Source organism: Platalea leucorodia (genome assembly GCF_965183815.1).
Source record: "Platalea leucorodia genome assembly, chromosome: 9".
Lineage (NCBI taxonomy): Eukaryota > Metazoa > Chordata > Aves > Pelecaniformes > Threskiornithidae > Platalea > Platalea leucorodia.
The window spans coordinates 32,031,807-32,045,757 of NC_138831.1; the positions used below are offsets into that span (position 1 = coordinate 32,031,807).

General features: G+C 35.9%; 1 protein-coding gene across 15 annotated transcripts in view; it reads left to right on the plus strand.

Moving 5' to 3' along the window:
* HERC1 (HECT and RLD domain containing E3 ubiquitin protein ligase family member 1) overlaps nucleotides 1–13,951 on the plus strand; it is a 123,489-nt gene that overhangs the window by 95,045 nt on the left and 14,493 nt on the right. For 9 of the 15 annotated variants that reach the window (XM_082321740.1, XM_082321750.1, XM_082321747.1 and 6 more), the window contains 17 exons: nucleotides 380–445; nucleotides 581–706; nucleotides 1,336–1,474; nucleotides 1,940–2,121; nucleotides 2,877–3,032; nucleotides 3,593–3,715; nucleotides 4,308–4,410; nucleotides 5,093–5,262; nucleotides 6,667–6,805; nucleotides 7,090–7,259; nucleotides 7,641–7,810; nucleotides 8,001–8,166; nucleotides 9,480–9,556; nucleotides 9,982–10,234; nucleotides 10,449–10,601; nucleotides 11,590–11,895; nucleotides 12,781–13,436. In XM_082321740.1, the coding sequence (XP_082177866.1) occupies nucleotides 380–445; nucleotides 581–706; nucleotides 1,336–1,474; nucleotides 1,940–2,121; nucleotides 2,877–3,032; nucleotides 3,593–3,715; nucleotides 4,308–4,410; nucleotides 5,093–5,262; nucleotides 6,667–6,805; nucleotides 7,090–7,259; nucleotides 7,641–7,810; nucleotides 8,001–8,166; nucleotides 9,480–9,556; nucleotides 9,982–10,234; nucleotides 10,449–10,601; nucleotides 11,590–11,895; nucleotides 12,781–12,966 (2,685 nt within the window). In that variant the 3' untranslated portion in view covers nucleotides 12,967–13,436. Of the gene's footprint in view, nucleotides 1–379; nucleotides 446–580; nucleotides 707–1,335; nucleotides 1,475–1,939; nucleotides 2,122–2,876; nucleotides 3,033–3,592; nucleotides 3,716–4,307; nucleotides 4,411–5,092; nucleotides 5,263–6,666; nucleotides 6,806–7,089; nucleotides 7,260–7,640; nucleotides 7,811–8,000; nucleotides 8,167–8,659; nucleotides 8,729–9,479; nucleotides 9,557–9,981; nucleotides 10,235–10,448; nucleotides 10,602–11,589; nucleotides 11,896–12,780; nucleotides 13,437–13,951 lie in introns of those variants that run through there. The other 6 variants (XR_014229193.1, XR_014229194.1, XM_082321741.1 and 3 more) reach the window with 4 other exon arrangements.

Sequence of the window (13,951 nt, forward strand, 5' to 3'; positions counted from 1 at the left end):
CGGATAAAGAATTTTTTATCAGCAAGCTTATAACATTTTAAGCCAGTGTTTGCAATTAAAACTTCAAAAAGCCCTAAGCATCAGTAAATAGGAAAAGGTTACTTCGTCATGGATTTTGTTTGTTTTTCTTTTTTTATTTTGATTGCAAGTCATGGATAACAGTGTCATTGCTAGATAGGTGTAGTAGGGAAATAAATTTGGCCTATGAACGAAAATAAAGTATTTGAGTCTGCATACATTCATTATTACTGCTATACTATTTAGAATAGTTTGAATGTCAATATTGTTCTTAGTTAGAAAGGAAAATATCTATTGCCTAACAGCAAAATAATGTGCATCTCTTGAAGTGAAAGTGGTAACTGTGGCTTTTGTTGTGCAGGATAACAGTAAATGGATTAATGGTATGGATGAACAGATAATGTCTTGGGCAACGTCAAGGCCAGAGGTTAGTAAAACTGATGGCTTGGGGTGGGGGTGGGGTTTGTTGGTTGGGGGGGTGGGGTTTTTGAAGTTTTTTTTTAACATCATAAGCTATTGAAAGTACTCTTGTTCTAAAGTATTCTTTCATGCTATTGCATAGGATTGGCACTTGGGAGGCAAATGTGATGTGTATCTGTGGGGAGCAGGAAGACATGGACAGTTAGCAGAAGCTGGTAGAAATGTCATGATACCAGTATCAGCACCTTCATTCTCTCAGGCGCAGCAGGTGAACATTTAAAAACAGTCATGTGCTTCTGTTTTTAATGATTTGGCATGTATTGTTTGTACAGTTTGTCAAAATCTCTCTCTAAATGCCTTTTCAATTTGTTGTTTGAATTTACTATAAAGTACCCCCAAAACAAGTGTTCTCACTAAAGAGGAAGTCTTTAATTATATGACAAATTCAAACCAAGAAGCCACTGAAATCTGACAAAGCAAAATTATTTGATATGAGTGTGATTTGAAAATACCTGCCAGCTTTAACATAATACATGTGCCAATTTTGTTTTCTGAAATAACATTGACATTCAGTATGGAAACGTCAAAACTAAATCTCAGGTAGGAGTATATTGTGATTTCTCTCACTGGAAGAAGGTTTGCCAGAACTAGTAGCAAGTTTCAGTGAAGTAATTTTTATTATGATGTGATTGGGTAACAAAACTCTGGTGAGTGAAGTCTTGTGTTAATAGGGTTGTCACACAGGTATTTGCAGTGTGACAAAAGAGTCTGTTGTCTTGATACAGTTGTGAAGAAAAAAAATTTAAAAAGAAGATTGTACATTGTAATGCAGGTATTACAATGTTGCTGCATCTAACACAAAAATCATTGAAACTCCTTTATGTCTCTCTAAACTAGGTTGTTTGTGGTCAGAATTGTACTTTTGTCATTCAAGCTAACGGCACGGTTTTGGCTTGCGGAGAAGGGAGCTATGGGCGACTGGGACAAGGAAATTCTGATGATCTTCATGTGTTAACAGTCATTTCAGCACTGCAAGGTAAAATTGTTGGGTTTGAAATAAGTCGATTGATAAAACACAAATAAGCATTTTGGTAGTTAATATAATTATTTGTGATGATGCTGTTTTTGCAGAAGTACACATTAAAATATTGTAGTCTTTAATTAAAAAATTGAACAAATAAACCAGGTGTTTATTTCTCCCTAAGATTTAAGTAGTAATATGTTAAAATTCCTTAATTTTAAGAAAGCTTCAGGTAAAAGTGTTTGCTCAAGATAGGAATATTTCATTTCAAAACTAATGGCAGGCCAGAAGCATAGGTTTTACATGCGAAGACAAAGGTTTTCTTTAAAATAAAAATAAATAAATTGCTATAACAAGACGACTGTTATTGTGGTTTTTCTCCAGACTTAATTGGCTACCACTAGGGGCACTTCGATAAATATATGTTAAGAGCTTATTATAGTTTATTCTGAACTTTTTTTTCTCATTTTTCTTTAACAGGCTTTGTTGTAACACAGCTGGTGACCTCTTGTGGATCTGATGGACATTCCATGGCTTTAACAGAAAGTGGGGAAGTCTTTAGCTGGGGAGATGGAGATTATGGCAAACTGGGACATGGGAACAGTGACAGACAGCGCAGGCCTAGACAAATTGAAGCTCTGCAAGGAGAAGAAGTGGTGCAGGTTCCAAAATATTTTTTTGTCTCCTATGAACTGCAGGCGTGGTAACCTAGTGCTAGGAACGTTCTAGAACCATTGTCAGTCTTGACAGTTTGAATTCATACACTGACCGAGAACAGACAACTTTTTACTTCTCTGTGCATTATGAACCAAGATGATAGTTTCCAGTTGAAGGATATTAATATCACAGAGCTCATTGTTGATGTGTGATGTTAATTGACAATTGTTACTGGAGAAGACTTAAGAATTAGAAAGAGCATGGAGTAGAGGAATGATCAAAAGACTGTCAAAATACAGACACAATTTAGCAGTTTCCCTTCGTCCTTGTCAGGTGTCTTTGACCTACAAAACTAGTCACCGAGACCTCCTCCTAAGTACTACGTGTGCATTATAACAATGCACAAAAACATATTTGGCTTTGACTGGAGGTTTCTTTATAAAAATATATTCATACAACAAAAGCAATCTGTTTGTAGAAAATAGTAATTGGTAAAAATAAATACATAAATATAACACCTGAAAGCTTTTCTTCATGCAAATACCCACCTGTCCTGCTCCTCCTCAACGTTACCGTTGAGAAGAAAAAGAAACAGGTTGTTGGAGAAATCATTAATACTAAAATATCTGTATTTTAGCTCTTTATAAAGGGAATATAGCTTAGGGGAGGAAAAAGTATTCTGTATTTACATGTAATAGCAAATATCATTTTCACCCAAAATTTAAAATGTATTTTAAAATTATGTTTGTTTTGCTTCCAGATGTCATGTGGCTTCAAACACTCAGCTGTGGTGACAGCAGATGGCAAACTTTTTACATTTGGAAATGGTGATTATGGTCGATTAGGACTTGGAAATACTTCCAATAAGAAACTTCCAGAAAGAGTAACGGCGCTGGAAGGTTACCAGATTGGACAGGCATGGTTTATCTAAAACTCGCCATGTATCTTTGTTTAAAGCTGATGTTTTCAACATATTTAAGTGTGTTGGGTTTTTTTTTTGTTTGTTGGGTTTTTTGTTGTTGTTGTTGTTTTGTTTGTTTGTTTGTTTTTAACTTTGGCTATTATTTTTATTATGATGGCAGAATTTGACTACGCATAATTTTTTAAATAATTACTTTCCTGACTCTTTTGATCCTCTTTCTGCAAAACTGCCCATGTTTTTTAACATTTTAACATTTCAAGATTTAGGTATTATTAAGCATGAATTTATGTGCTATTTTGTATTCTTAAACAATGAGCATGTGTAGGATAATACTATCCTTTGGTTCTAGGAGCTGAGAGGAAGCAAATACCTAAAAAATATTACTGTGGTCCTAATTGTCTTTAAAATACTGTAATAAGCAATGGAGGTTTTAATGGTTTTAAAAGATACTTGTTTTTTAAAACAAAATTTTTCTTTTCTTAAAGGTAGTTGGGGTGTTTGAGTTAGTAGTAAATCAGCAAAACCTGTGGTAATAACATATTTCTCTCAACCAGGTGGCCTGTGGACTCAATCATACTGTAGCTGTGTCAACAGATGGCTCAATGGTTTGGGCTTTTGGAGATGGAGATTATGGTAAACTTGGTTTGGGAAATTCCACTGCAAAATCCTCACCGCAGGTTAGAATTCATAAAGAAATTATTCTTTGTATAAATTTTCAGTGTTGTTAAATGTGTTACACAGTGTTCAGAGTGTAATTTGCAGAAGTTAAATTATTAATTCCATCCACTATAGTGTTCTGATGCAATTTAGCATAAATAATTCTGATGATATGGTATGCTGAGCCTGATACTTCAAAAGATTTCACGTAAATAACAGTGACTTTATCTCAGTGGCAATATAAATAGTGAAAATCTTAAGATTAGCTTAAAGAAGAGAGCTTTCTTATTTTGGAATTTGGGAGGAAGGTTGTTTACACACTCATCTACTTCCTCCCATGCCACTCCCCGCTCACTCCTAGTAAATAAAATGTATTTTGAATCATTGTACATAGAATAAGGTGTTAGTTCCATTAAAGAACAAGAGAAAACTGTGTCTCAGTTTCCTGTATTAATTTACAAGCATTAATTAGAGTAATCCTGCAAAGTATGCACTGCAAGTGGGAATTACAAATTTCTTTTTGGAAGCAGGAGTTACGGATTAAATTCTTGTTTGCTTTCTGTTCATATCCTCATAATACCATAGCTCTTTTTCCTTTCACTTACCCCTTAGAAAGTGGATATTCTTTGTGGAATTGGAATAAAAAAAGTTGCCTGTGGAACCCAGTTCTCTGTTGCGCTGACAAAAGATGGTCATGTGTATACTTTTGGACAAGGTAGGACAATCTGGTATTTTGACCTTTCCATCTATAGGTTTGTGTGTATCGCAAGTGAAAAGGAAGAATATTAAGACATATTTATAAGACTGACCTAATGCTACTTTTTAGATTTGTGCTGACGTAATCTGCATTTTGGAACTTCAACAGTGCAGCTTTAACATAGGCCTAAAATCCAGATTTGTAGCTCTATCTAGTTTGATCTCAGGATAGCCTTTCAATTTACTAACTTACTTTTTGAAGTGTTTTCCTAAAACTTCATTGAATTTCACATGTCCAAAAACATTGGGTTACTTTGTCTAATAAAGCATGTGCCTACACAAGTTGTTTAAAAATCTGGACAGGAGAATTTCCGAGTGCACTGAATTCAACGTGTTTAAACTTCTCAAGTCAGTTAATTCACATGTATTATAAAACCCTACATTTAGATCTAGAAGTCTTGTTTTAATAGAATTTGATCTTGTTTCAGACTTAAAATAACAGCTTCAGCAATATTAATGAGCACTGTAGGAAGCACTGTTTTGTAGGAAACATACACTAGAATTCTCTCTAACCAATTGCACTTGTGTCCCAGCTCTGAGAGTATGTAGAATTGCTTTTTGTCCCTCCCTGACTTCTGCCTGCAAGTAAAATCGACTTTTTAATGTTCTTTACATATATACACACGTGCTTGCAATTTTAGATCGCCTGATAGGTTTGCCAGAAGGTCGAGCTCGAAATCACAACAGACCCCAACAAGTTCCAGTACTGTCAGGAATCTTCATTGAAGACATAGCTGTAGGAGCAGAGCATACGCTAGCTTTATCATCTACAGGGGATGTATATGCTTGGGGTAGCAACTCTGAAGGGCAGGTATGTAGTATTCCCTGTTTATTTCTAACCTTTATAAGGCTATAATAGCACTTTACAGATGTGGTTTGAATATCTTTATTTTGGTCGAAAAGAAAGCTTTTATTTTTGTTCTCCTTCCCCCTCTCAGCCATAATAACATTTTAGGCATTTCCAATATTTTGTTTTTTATTTCCTACGCTCTTACATGGTAGTAGTTTGGGAAAGCAGCGAAAACATTCTACCCAAATTATTTTAATCAAAGTTTTTTAAAAAAATTACAGATTTTTACCTAATTCTTGAGCTGTAATCAATTTTTTCAACAGCATAACATTTATGGTTGGTGTCAGTCAGAGTTGAGAACTTTTTAGATGCTTTTCATAAAGAAAATATAAATGAAATTTTCAGGGAGTAATTTTTTAAAGTCAGGAAAAATTTAGTAAATAATAAATTCTCTCTTTTCTTTGGGACCCTAATTTTATTACTGCCCTTAAAAGTCCATTTTCCTCCCTCACCCCCTGTATAATTCAAATTTTTTAACGGACTTCAGCTTTTTGACAGTTTTCCATGCTACAAGTGCCTCTTGATATATTGGCTGTTGGTGTTTCAGGAAGTTTGGGCAGACTTCATCCTCTGGTATTTTAGGACTGAGTTTTGAGAAGGGTTGTTGAGCAAGTTTGTTTAGAATAATTTCTGAGAGGAACCTCTTTGGTTTTTTGGTTTTTTGGTTTTTTTTTTTTTTTTTTTTATGGGGTGCTTACTTTGTGTCTCTGGAAGAGAAAAAATTGTTAGGGTAAAAAAATCAAAGAATTGTTATTCTGACAGCCTGTTTTATATGATTTTCCTTGCAGTACAAAAAAATTGTTTTATATGAAGTGGTAAAAAAACCAAACCTATGTTCTTATACAACATTTTAATTTTTAGAATATGAAATTAGAATATGATATGAAATTGTCAGTAAAAAGAACAGCTTCAGTAAACTTTCTCTTTACACAAATTGTGTTTTTATAAACTACTGTAGGAATTTGTGTGCTAGAACAAAAAAGGTATTTAAATGGCACAGAAGAGTCATATGAGCTATGCTGACTATGCATGAGAAAGACTGTGCAACATAGATGATTTAGCAGCATAGATTCGTTCCTCAGTCTGCAAAAGAGCTTGCAAAAAATCTCTAGCTATTTTAAGGTCTCTCTGACACCTAGATCTGCTACTCCCATTGAGTATGGATAAAACATTCTATTGAAAATAAAAGATAAATGCTAGCATAATAAAAGATACATACAGTAAATATTTTTTTATCCCAGTATAAGCTGTAGATTAATACCATTTTTTACTGTTTGCTCTGAATTTTTGCTTAGAGAGTTTTAGAAGTACCATCACAGTTGTTGATTCTTCTTTGTACCTTTTACATCTGTTATAAATTGCCAGCTTGGACTGGGCCATACCAACCATGTCAGAGAACCAACCCTAATAACAGTCCTGCAAGGAAAGAATGTTCGACAGATTTCAGCAGGACGTTGCCACAGTGCTGCCTGGACAGCTCCGCCTGTTCCACCAAGAGCTCCAGGTAAAGAACTGGGATTGTTTGTATGGTCATTTAACTTAGTTTTTGTGTTTCCTGGGGGATGAGTGCAACAAAACTTCTGAACATTTGGGACAAAATCTGTTTTATTTTATATCCATGCAGGTTTTCAAATTATCTTAGTCTCTTAATTTTGCTACTGTTGTGGTTTAACTCCAGTAGGCAGCTAAGCACTGCATAAGCTACTGCAGAGAAAGTCAACTTCATCCCAGCCAAAAGCAGTACAGCTGCCCTTTATGAAATAATGCTTTTTTCTTTTTCTGTGGTAGGTGTTTCAGTGCCTTTACAGCTTGGTTTACCTGATGCCATTCCACCACAGTATGGGGCACTGAAAGAAGTGAGCATTCATACAGTAAGAGCAAGGCTCAGACTGCTGTACCATTTTTCTGACCTCATGTACTCTTCATGGAGATTACTTAACCTCAGTCCCAATAACCAGGTAAAATTCCATTTGAAAAAAAAAACCAGCTTAGCTGTGTTGTGTTACGCCATGTCGCTAGAGAGTTTCTGACTAGATCAAGATGGATCTTAGTAATAGGTTCTATAGGTTTTTTGTAATAAATAAAAAAAAAATATGTAAATCCAGATTAAACCAAAGTTTGTCAAGTATTGTTGTGTGTTTTCGCTTATGCTAACATTGATGTGTCAATGTTTCAGTTTCCAAAAGCTTGCTAGCCTCAAAGCTAAAAACAAAAAGTGCTAACCTGTCTGTTTCCTGAAACATTGAAGTGCTAGTGATTATTATGAATATTTTTATTCTGTAAAGAACGGAATTAATATCCTTTATTAATATGTTTATTCTCATACTGCTTTACTGCAGAACAGCACATCTCATTACAATGCTGGAACATGGGGAATAGTTCAAGGACAGCTAAGGCCCTTGCTAGCACCACGAGTATACACACTCCCCATGGTACGCTCTATAGGAAAAACTATGGTTCAGGGGAAAAACTATGGGCCACAGATTACTGTGAAAAGGATATCAACCAGGTCAGTATTGTTTTCACAGGCATTGTATTAGACCTCAAACAAATACCTGATATTCGTACATTTTACATAACTTCTGGTGTACTGAGCTCTCTCTGTACAACTTTGTTAATCAAGTGACTTCAGTAGCCTTTACGTGTTTATGAGTTACATTGAATGGCTGTGTCTTCTTTTTTTTTTTTTTTTTTGAAAGAGGTCGGAAATGCAAGCCCATTTTTGTACAGATAGCAAGACAAGTGGTAAAGCTGAATGCATCAGACCTTCGCCTGCCTTCCCGTGCGTGGAAAGTGAAACTGGTTGGAGAAGGGGCTGACGATGCAGGTGGAGTGTTTGATGACACTATTACAGAAATGTGTCAGGTATGAAAAGTCTATTAATTCAAAATGCGTGAGTAGAATTTTTGTCCTCTCTGATGTCTTTTAGTAGTTTTCAAATTTCCTTTTTGCAGCTTAGCAAATACTTGTTCTTCAGTTCTGAGCCACAGCACTAGAGCTGCCTACTTAGGGATGTCTCTGAGGATAAAGAAATTTTCCTAGATTGTGGCAAGGAGATGCCATAAGGCCACACTATAACTAGTATTGCCGTAGGCCCCTCGGAATTCTGACATGGCCCCTACACATTATGGGAGCATTTTGCAGCCCCCTATTCTGTCCAGCCAATACCTTCTGTAAGAGAAGTTGTACTGTATTCCTTGATTACAGTGCATTCCATGCATACAATACAGAAACACCTCACGCAGGTGTTTCTCATACGTGTCACCTCTCAGGTTCAGTGCTGGAAAGGAGATCAGTAGCAGAAAGTGCACATTTTTGCCTGTCTGTAACCAGGATATTGTTGCTATTGTCAACATAGCTGTCTTGTCAGATTCACCTGGAAACTGAAGCCTTCAGACTACCAGGACTGAGATAAAGCTGGTCAACGCTAACATGTACTGCTTACAGTTTTAAAGGTGTGTCTCAGCCCTGTGACACAACTATGATTGTAGCTGGGAGAAGGACTCAGGACAGTGCTGCCTGGAGAAGTCTGGTTGTTCCTTAAATTTCCAGGAGCCCCAAAACCCAAAGAATGAGGATTAGTGAGGACAATGAGTGTATCTGCTTAGTCTGGGACAGGGCAACAGCTATGGATAGTGCTGGAGCTGGCATTGGAGTCAGAATTAGGATACAGGGTGGAAGAAACTGAAGAACTCCTTTCTTAATGGGATTTCTGAAGCCTGTAAGACTAGAGTAGGGTTGATTCAGATAAGGACTTGAGGCGTAATTTTTGGGTTCTTTCCTAGACAGTTGACGTTAAATATGAGGTGTGATGAGGGTTCAGAACAGAACTCATTGAAAAATTTCCTTCATTTTTGGTTCTTGAAAAAGCTGCACCAGTAGGGTGTATAGCTTATGGCTTCTGATTATTTCTGAAAGAGGTCCCAGGAATGTATGACAGAGCAGTCAGTAAAATAACCATTATGACGTAAGGGCATGTCTTGAAATAAACATGTTTTTATTACTAAAAATCATCCCTACCATGTTTACTTTCCCTTAAATGTTTCACATTAATTTGTAAGACATATTTGTTACTGTAATGGAATATTCTGTCTTGTAATGCTGTAATGTCATAATATTTCTGTAATAGGTTTGTTATCTCTGTGTCTAAGAAGGCTTTTTTGTTGTTGATTTTTAAGGAGCTGGAAACTGGAATAGTAGACCTGCTTATTCCTTCCCCAAATGCTACAGCTGAAGTAGGCTACAATAGGGATAGGTAAGTTGTCCAGGATTTGCTTTTATTGCAGATGTTAGTGGGTGAAAATTAAAATCTTCTGTTAACTATGTTATACCAAGTGATGAGACTTCATCATTGTCTCTAGTATATTTTTTCCTTCAGGTTGTGATGTTACTTTATTGTGGAGGAGAGGGCATGGTTTTAACGTGAACTTCCTGGACTGCTCATGGCAGAATTCAGAGTAACATCAAGAATGCTAGCTTTTGTGGTCAGGATTAGTTCTGCCTATCTCAGCCTCCATTACTTTAACAGCTATAGATAACAATAATCTTATTTGGACACCCTTTGCTGATAATTGTGTTGACAGTTACTATGCTGTGCTTAGAAATGTTTTATCTTTTACTTCTAATGAAGTAGTGTAGAAGTGATAGTAGAGTATTTTCACTGATTCTTTGTTCTTTCAGGTTTCTCTTTAACCCTTCAGCATGTTTAGATGAACATCTGATGCAATTTAAGTTCTTGGGCATTCTCATGGGTGTAGCTATTCGTACAAAAAAGCCATTAGATCTTCATTTGGCTCCAATGGTCTGGAAGCAACTTTGTTGTATCCCACTCATCTTGGAGGATTTGGAGGAGGTAGATCTGCTCTATGTGCAGACCCTCAACAGCATTCTTCACATTGAAGACAGTGGGATTACTGAAGAAAATTTCCATGAGGTAAGATATGAAAGTTGGAGCTTTTAGGTTTATTCTGAAAGCAGTTACTTTATCAGATTGACCTTTAGTATTTATATAATTCAATGTCTCTGTTATTGGGATAACAAGCACTTCATATGTATTATTATAGTTCTATGTGACTGATAGTTAAATATTAAACTCAGATCACAAGAGTGACCTACGCTGAACATACTTCTCCTGTTTTGCATAACAGATGATTCCTTTAGATTCTTTTGTTGGCCAAAGTGCTGATGGTAAAATGGTTCCCATAATCCCTGGAGGGAACAGTATCCCACTTACCTTTTCAAACAGGAAAGAATATGTGGAGAGGGCAATTGAGTACAGACTCCATGAAATGGACCGCCAGGTAAGAACCTCATTGTGACCCTATCCCCATTGTTAATGCGAACAGTATTTTTGATTTATGCAAGTTTCCATTACAGTTTATTAGGGAATAAGAAAAGCTTGGCTTTCTGCATCTCGCCTGGATCCCTGTACGTTTTTTCCCCCCCAAACTGTTTGGGGATTTTGTTTTAAATTAATCCTATTTTTCTTAGTAATTGCTCAGTTGACAAAAGAGCATTAGAAATCAGAACTTGGTCTTTCATTAGAGTAGCCCTGCAACTGTCAGCCCCACTTGAGAAAATAACGTGCAATTGTGCATGCTGTGCTCTGTAATTGGACATTATAGCAACATAGAGATTAGCTAAAGTAAATATTATTGACAAACATTTGTTTAACTTAAAACTATTTCTCTTCTGCTTTAGCACAGAAACTACAAAGATTTCATTATATGTTTTGAGATGTTAATTACCTATTTGCATACTTTTGTATGTTTTGTCATTTGTACAGTGAAGCTTGTGAAAGCAGTGTACTAATTACATGCTAGGAAAATTCTTTTCCTTTTTGTCAAGATATAGATGCATGCATGATATTATCTGCATCAGAGAAGTAAGTTTCTCATGAGAGGTACCAAATCCTAAGTCTTCTAGAACAAGTACAGGCTTCTTAGAAATATGATACTGTTCCAGCTCAGATGTATGGTATATACACAGTTTTTGGTTTAGCCATCATCATTTGTGCTGCTAACTTGTACTTTCTGTTTTGTATCAAAACATGTTCTTTAATGTGCAATTACAATTAAAAATACCTGTAATATTCTCCAGGATTTTGAGAGAGGATACAGCCCTTACAGGGGATGCATGTGTGGGAGGTTGTATTTGGCAGATGTTGTATAATTCTCTCTCTTTTATCCCATTTCTAAGCTGATATCTTTCTTTTGCGTTTGGATGGTATAGTAAGTGGCGGAGGCAAGACAATTGCACTTCAAGCGTCTCTTCTTTTTTGGGCGATAGGTGGCTGCTGTAAGAGAAGGAATGTCTTGGATTGTTCCAGTTCCTTTGTTGTCTCTTCTGACTGCCAAGCAGTTGGAGCAAATGGTCTGTGGAATGCCAGAAATATCAGTTGACGTTCTGAAGAAAGTTGTGCGATACAGAGAAGTTGATGAGCAGCATCAGCTAGTACAGTGGTTCTGGCATACCCTTGAAGAATTTTCAAATGAGGAGAGAGTCCTTTTCATGAGGTTTGTGTCAGGAAGATCTCGATTGCCAGCCAACACAGCTGATATCTCTCAGCGATTCCAAATAATGAAGGTTGATAGGGTAAGATGCTTTTTCATTTTTTGGGGGTTATTTTATTCCTGTCTAGTATAATCTGTCCTTTGGCAATGGGAGATGGGTTTCCATAATTGTAAATTTACAGAGAAAGTATGGGATGGGATATGCTCTAAGGTATTAAAACCAAACATTTTAATTGTGTGGAAGTACATACACTGCATGAATTGCATCTTAAATCATTGGATACGTTTACTATAGTTATATGATTGGAGGTCAAGACAAGTTCTTGCACAAGAAACAAACCTTCTTTTATTGTAACTTGTCCGCAGTTGTTTTCTGTTCCAGTCCCTTTTTTCATTTGATAATTTTCACTTTTTTTTTTTTTAACGTTTTAAATCTGTGTAAGTGGCAACATGTGACCACTAGTGAACTCTAACATCTTAAAACCACTGTAATGAGTTTACAGTATATTCCTTTACATACAGGATGCATTCATTTGGCATTACTTTTGGGTTTTGTGCAGTGAAAGCACGTTTTCTGTGAACTACATGAATCAAAAACTTGGCAAAATCTAAGATAACAGCGGTTTGACTGTCATCTTTGGTTAGGTGTCTCTCAAATTGCCTCATGTTAAAGGCACACTACGGTATGTAATTTGAATGTTGCTTGGTATCTTCCAGTGAGCTGCTAAATGGTAGTGTGATCAGCTTTTCAAATAGTTGGATTTCATTAGTTTTGCACATACTTAAGGACGAAAGAAGTGATGTAAACAAGGGAGGCTAGTCTGCTTCTTAAAAGGAATTTTGAGATAGAATGTGAAAATGCTGAATTGATAGAGGCAGAGAAGGGAGGGAGCAATGAAATATGGATATGTTGCATTTTTTGCTTCATTCACAACTTAACTGTCCCACCTTTTATCCATTTCCACAGCCTTACGACAGCTTGCCTACCTCACAGACTTGTTTCTTTCAACTGAGGCTCCCACCTTACTCCAGTCAACTAATCATGGCAGAGCGTTTGCGCTATGCAATCAATAATTGCAGGTCTATAGATATGGACAATTATATGCTCTCACGGAATGTGGACAATGCAGAGGGCTCAGACACAGATTATTAACATTCTGTGAACAAAATCATCTTCCTTTTACTACAAATAGTGCCCTAAGTCTAATTCATTGTTGACATAATTTTACAGTAACCATAGATGTTTTAGGAGCATAAAAACATGTTAATAGACAGTGGCCACATTTTAGTTACTCTAAATGTAACAAAAAATTAGATGTTTTTATTTTTTTGTGATTGTAAAAAAGAAAAAAAGGAAAAAGAAAACAAAAAAAAGTATGATCAGTAAGTTTTTTCTCCTTTTTTGGTCACTTTTGATAAGTTTGCATGGAGACATTTTGGTGCGTTTTTGTTGGGAATAGTACATTTGTAAGCCCTCCCAGTGAACATGAAGAGTTGTACATTGTGTATAATTGTTCATTAGCAAGGACAGTTTTACATGAATAGTCACATATTTATTTTGTTTTAATTTGAATTGCCTGTGCAGGGTTCCTTATGCAGAGAAAAATAAAGCAAATTCAAGAATTGATTGCTTGTATGCATTTGTGAACTGTGATTGGTTTACTCAGTCGTCTTACTTTTATATTTTGTCTCAGGAAATTATAGTATTGCAGTGTTTAGACAGGACGTGACATTTGAAGCATCTTAAAATGTTTATCTTCAACGAATCTGATGTGTAGTATTGTGCTCTGCATTCTTAACGTCTTTGAGGTACTGGCTTTTTCGAGTATTCCTCACACTTCAATACAAGTTAACATTGTCCTTGGTTCCTTCTTGATTTTCATTTAAACATTTTTCTCCTCCAGAGTAGTAGTTGTTGACAATAATAACATACTGCCACCTTGACTCAGAAACCTTTAAATCTTTTGTCAAAAAAAAAAAAAAAATCCTTTTCAATGTACAGATTGATGTAGCTGATTCCTGATCAGAGTACAAAAAAATTAAACCGAAAGTGACAGGGTGGTAGTTGAGGCTATGGATTTTATATACATCCTTAGTTTATGCCTTTGATTTTAGTAAATTTCATATGTTTGATCTCA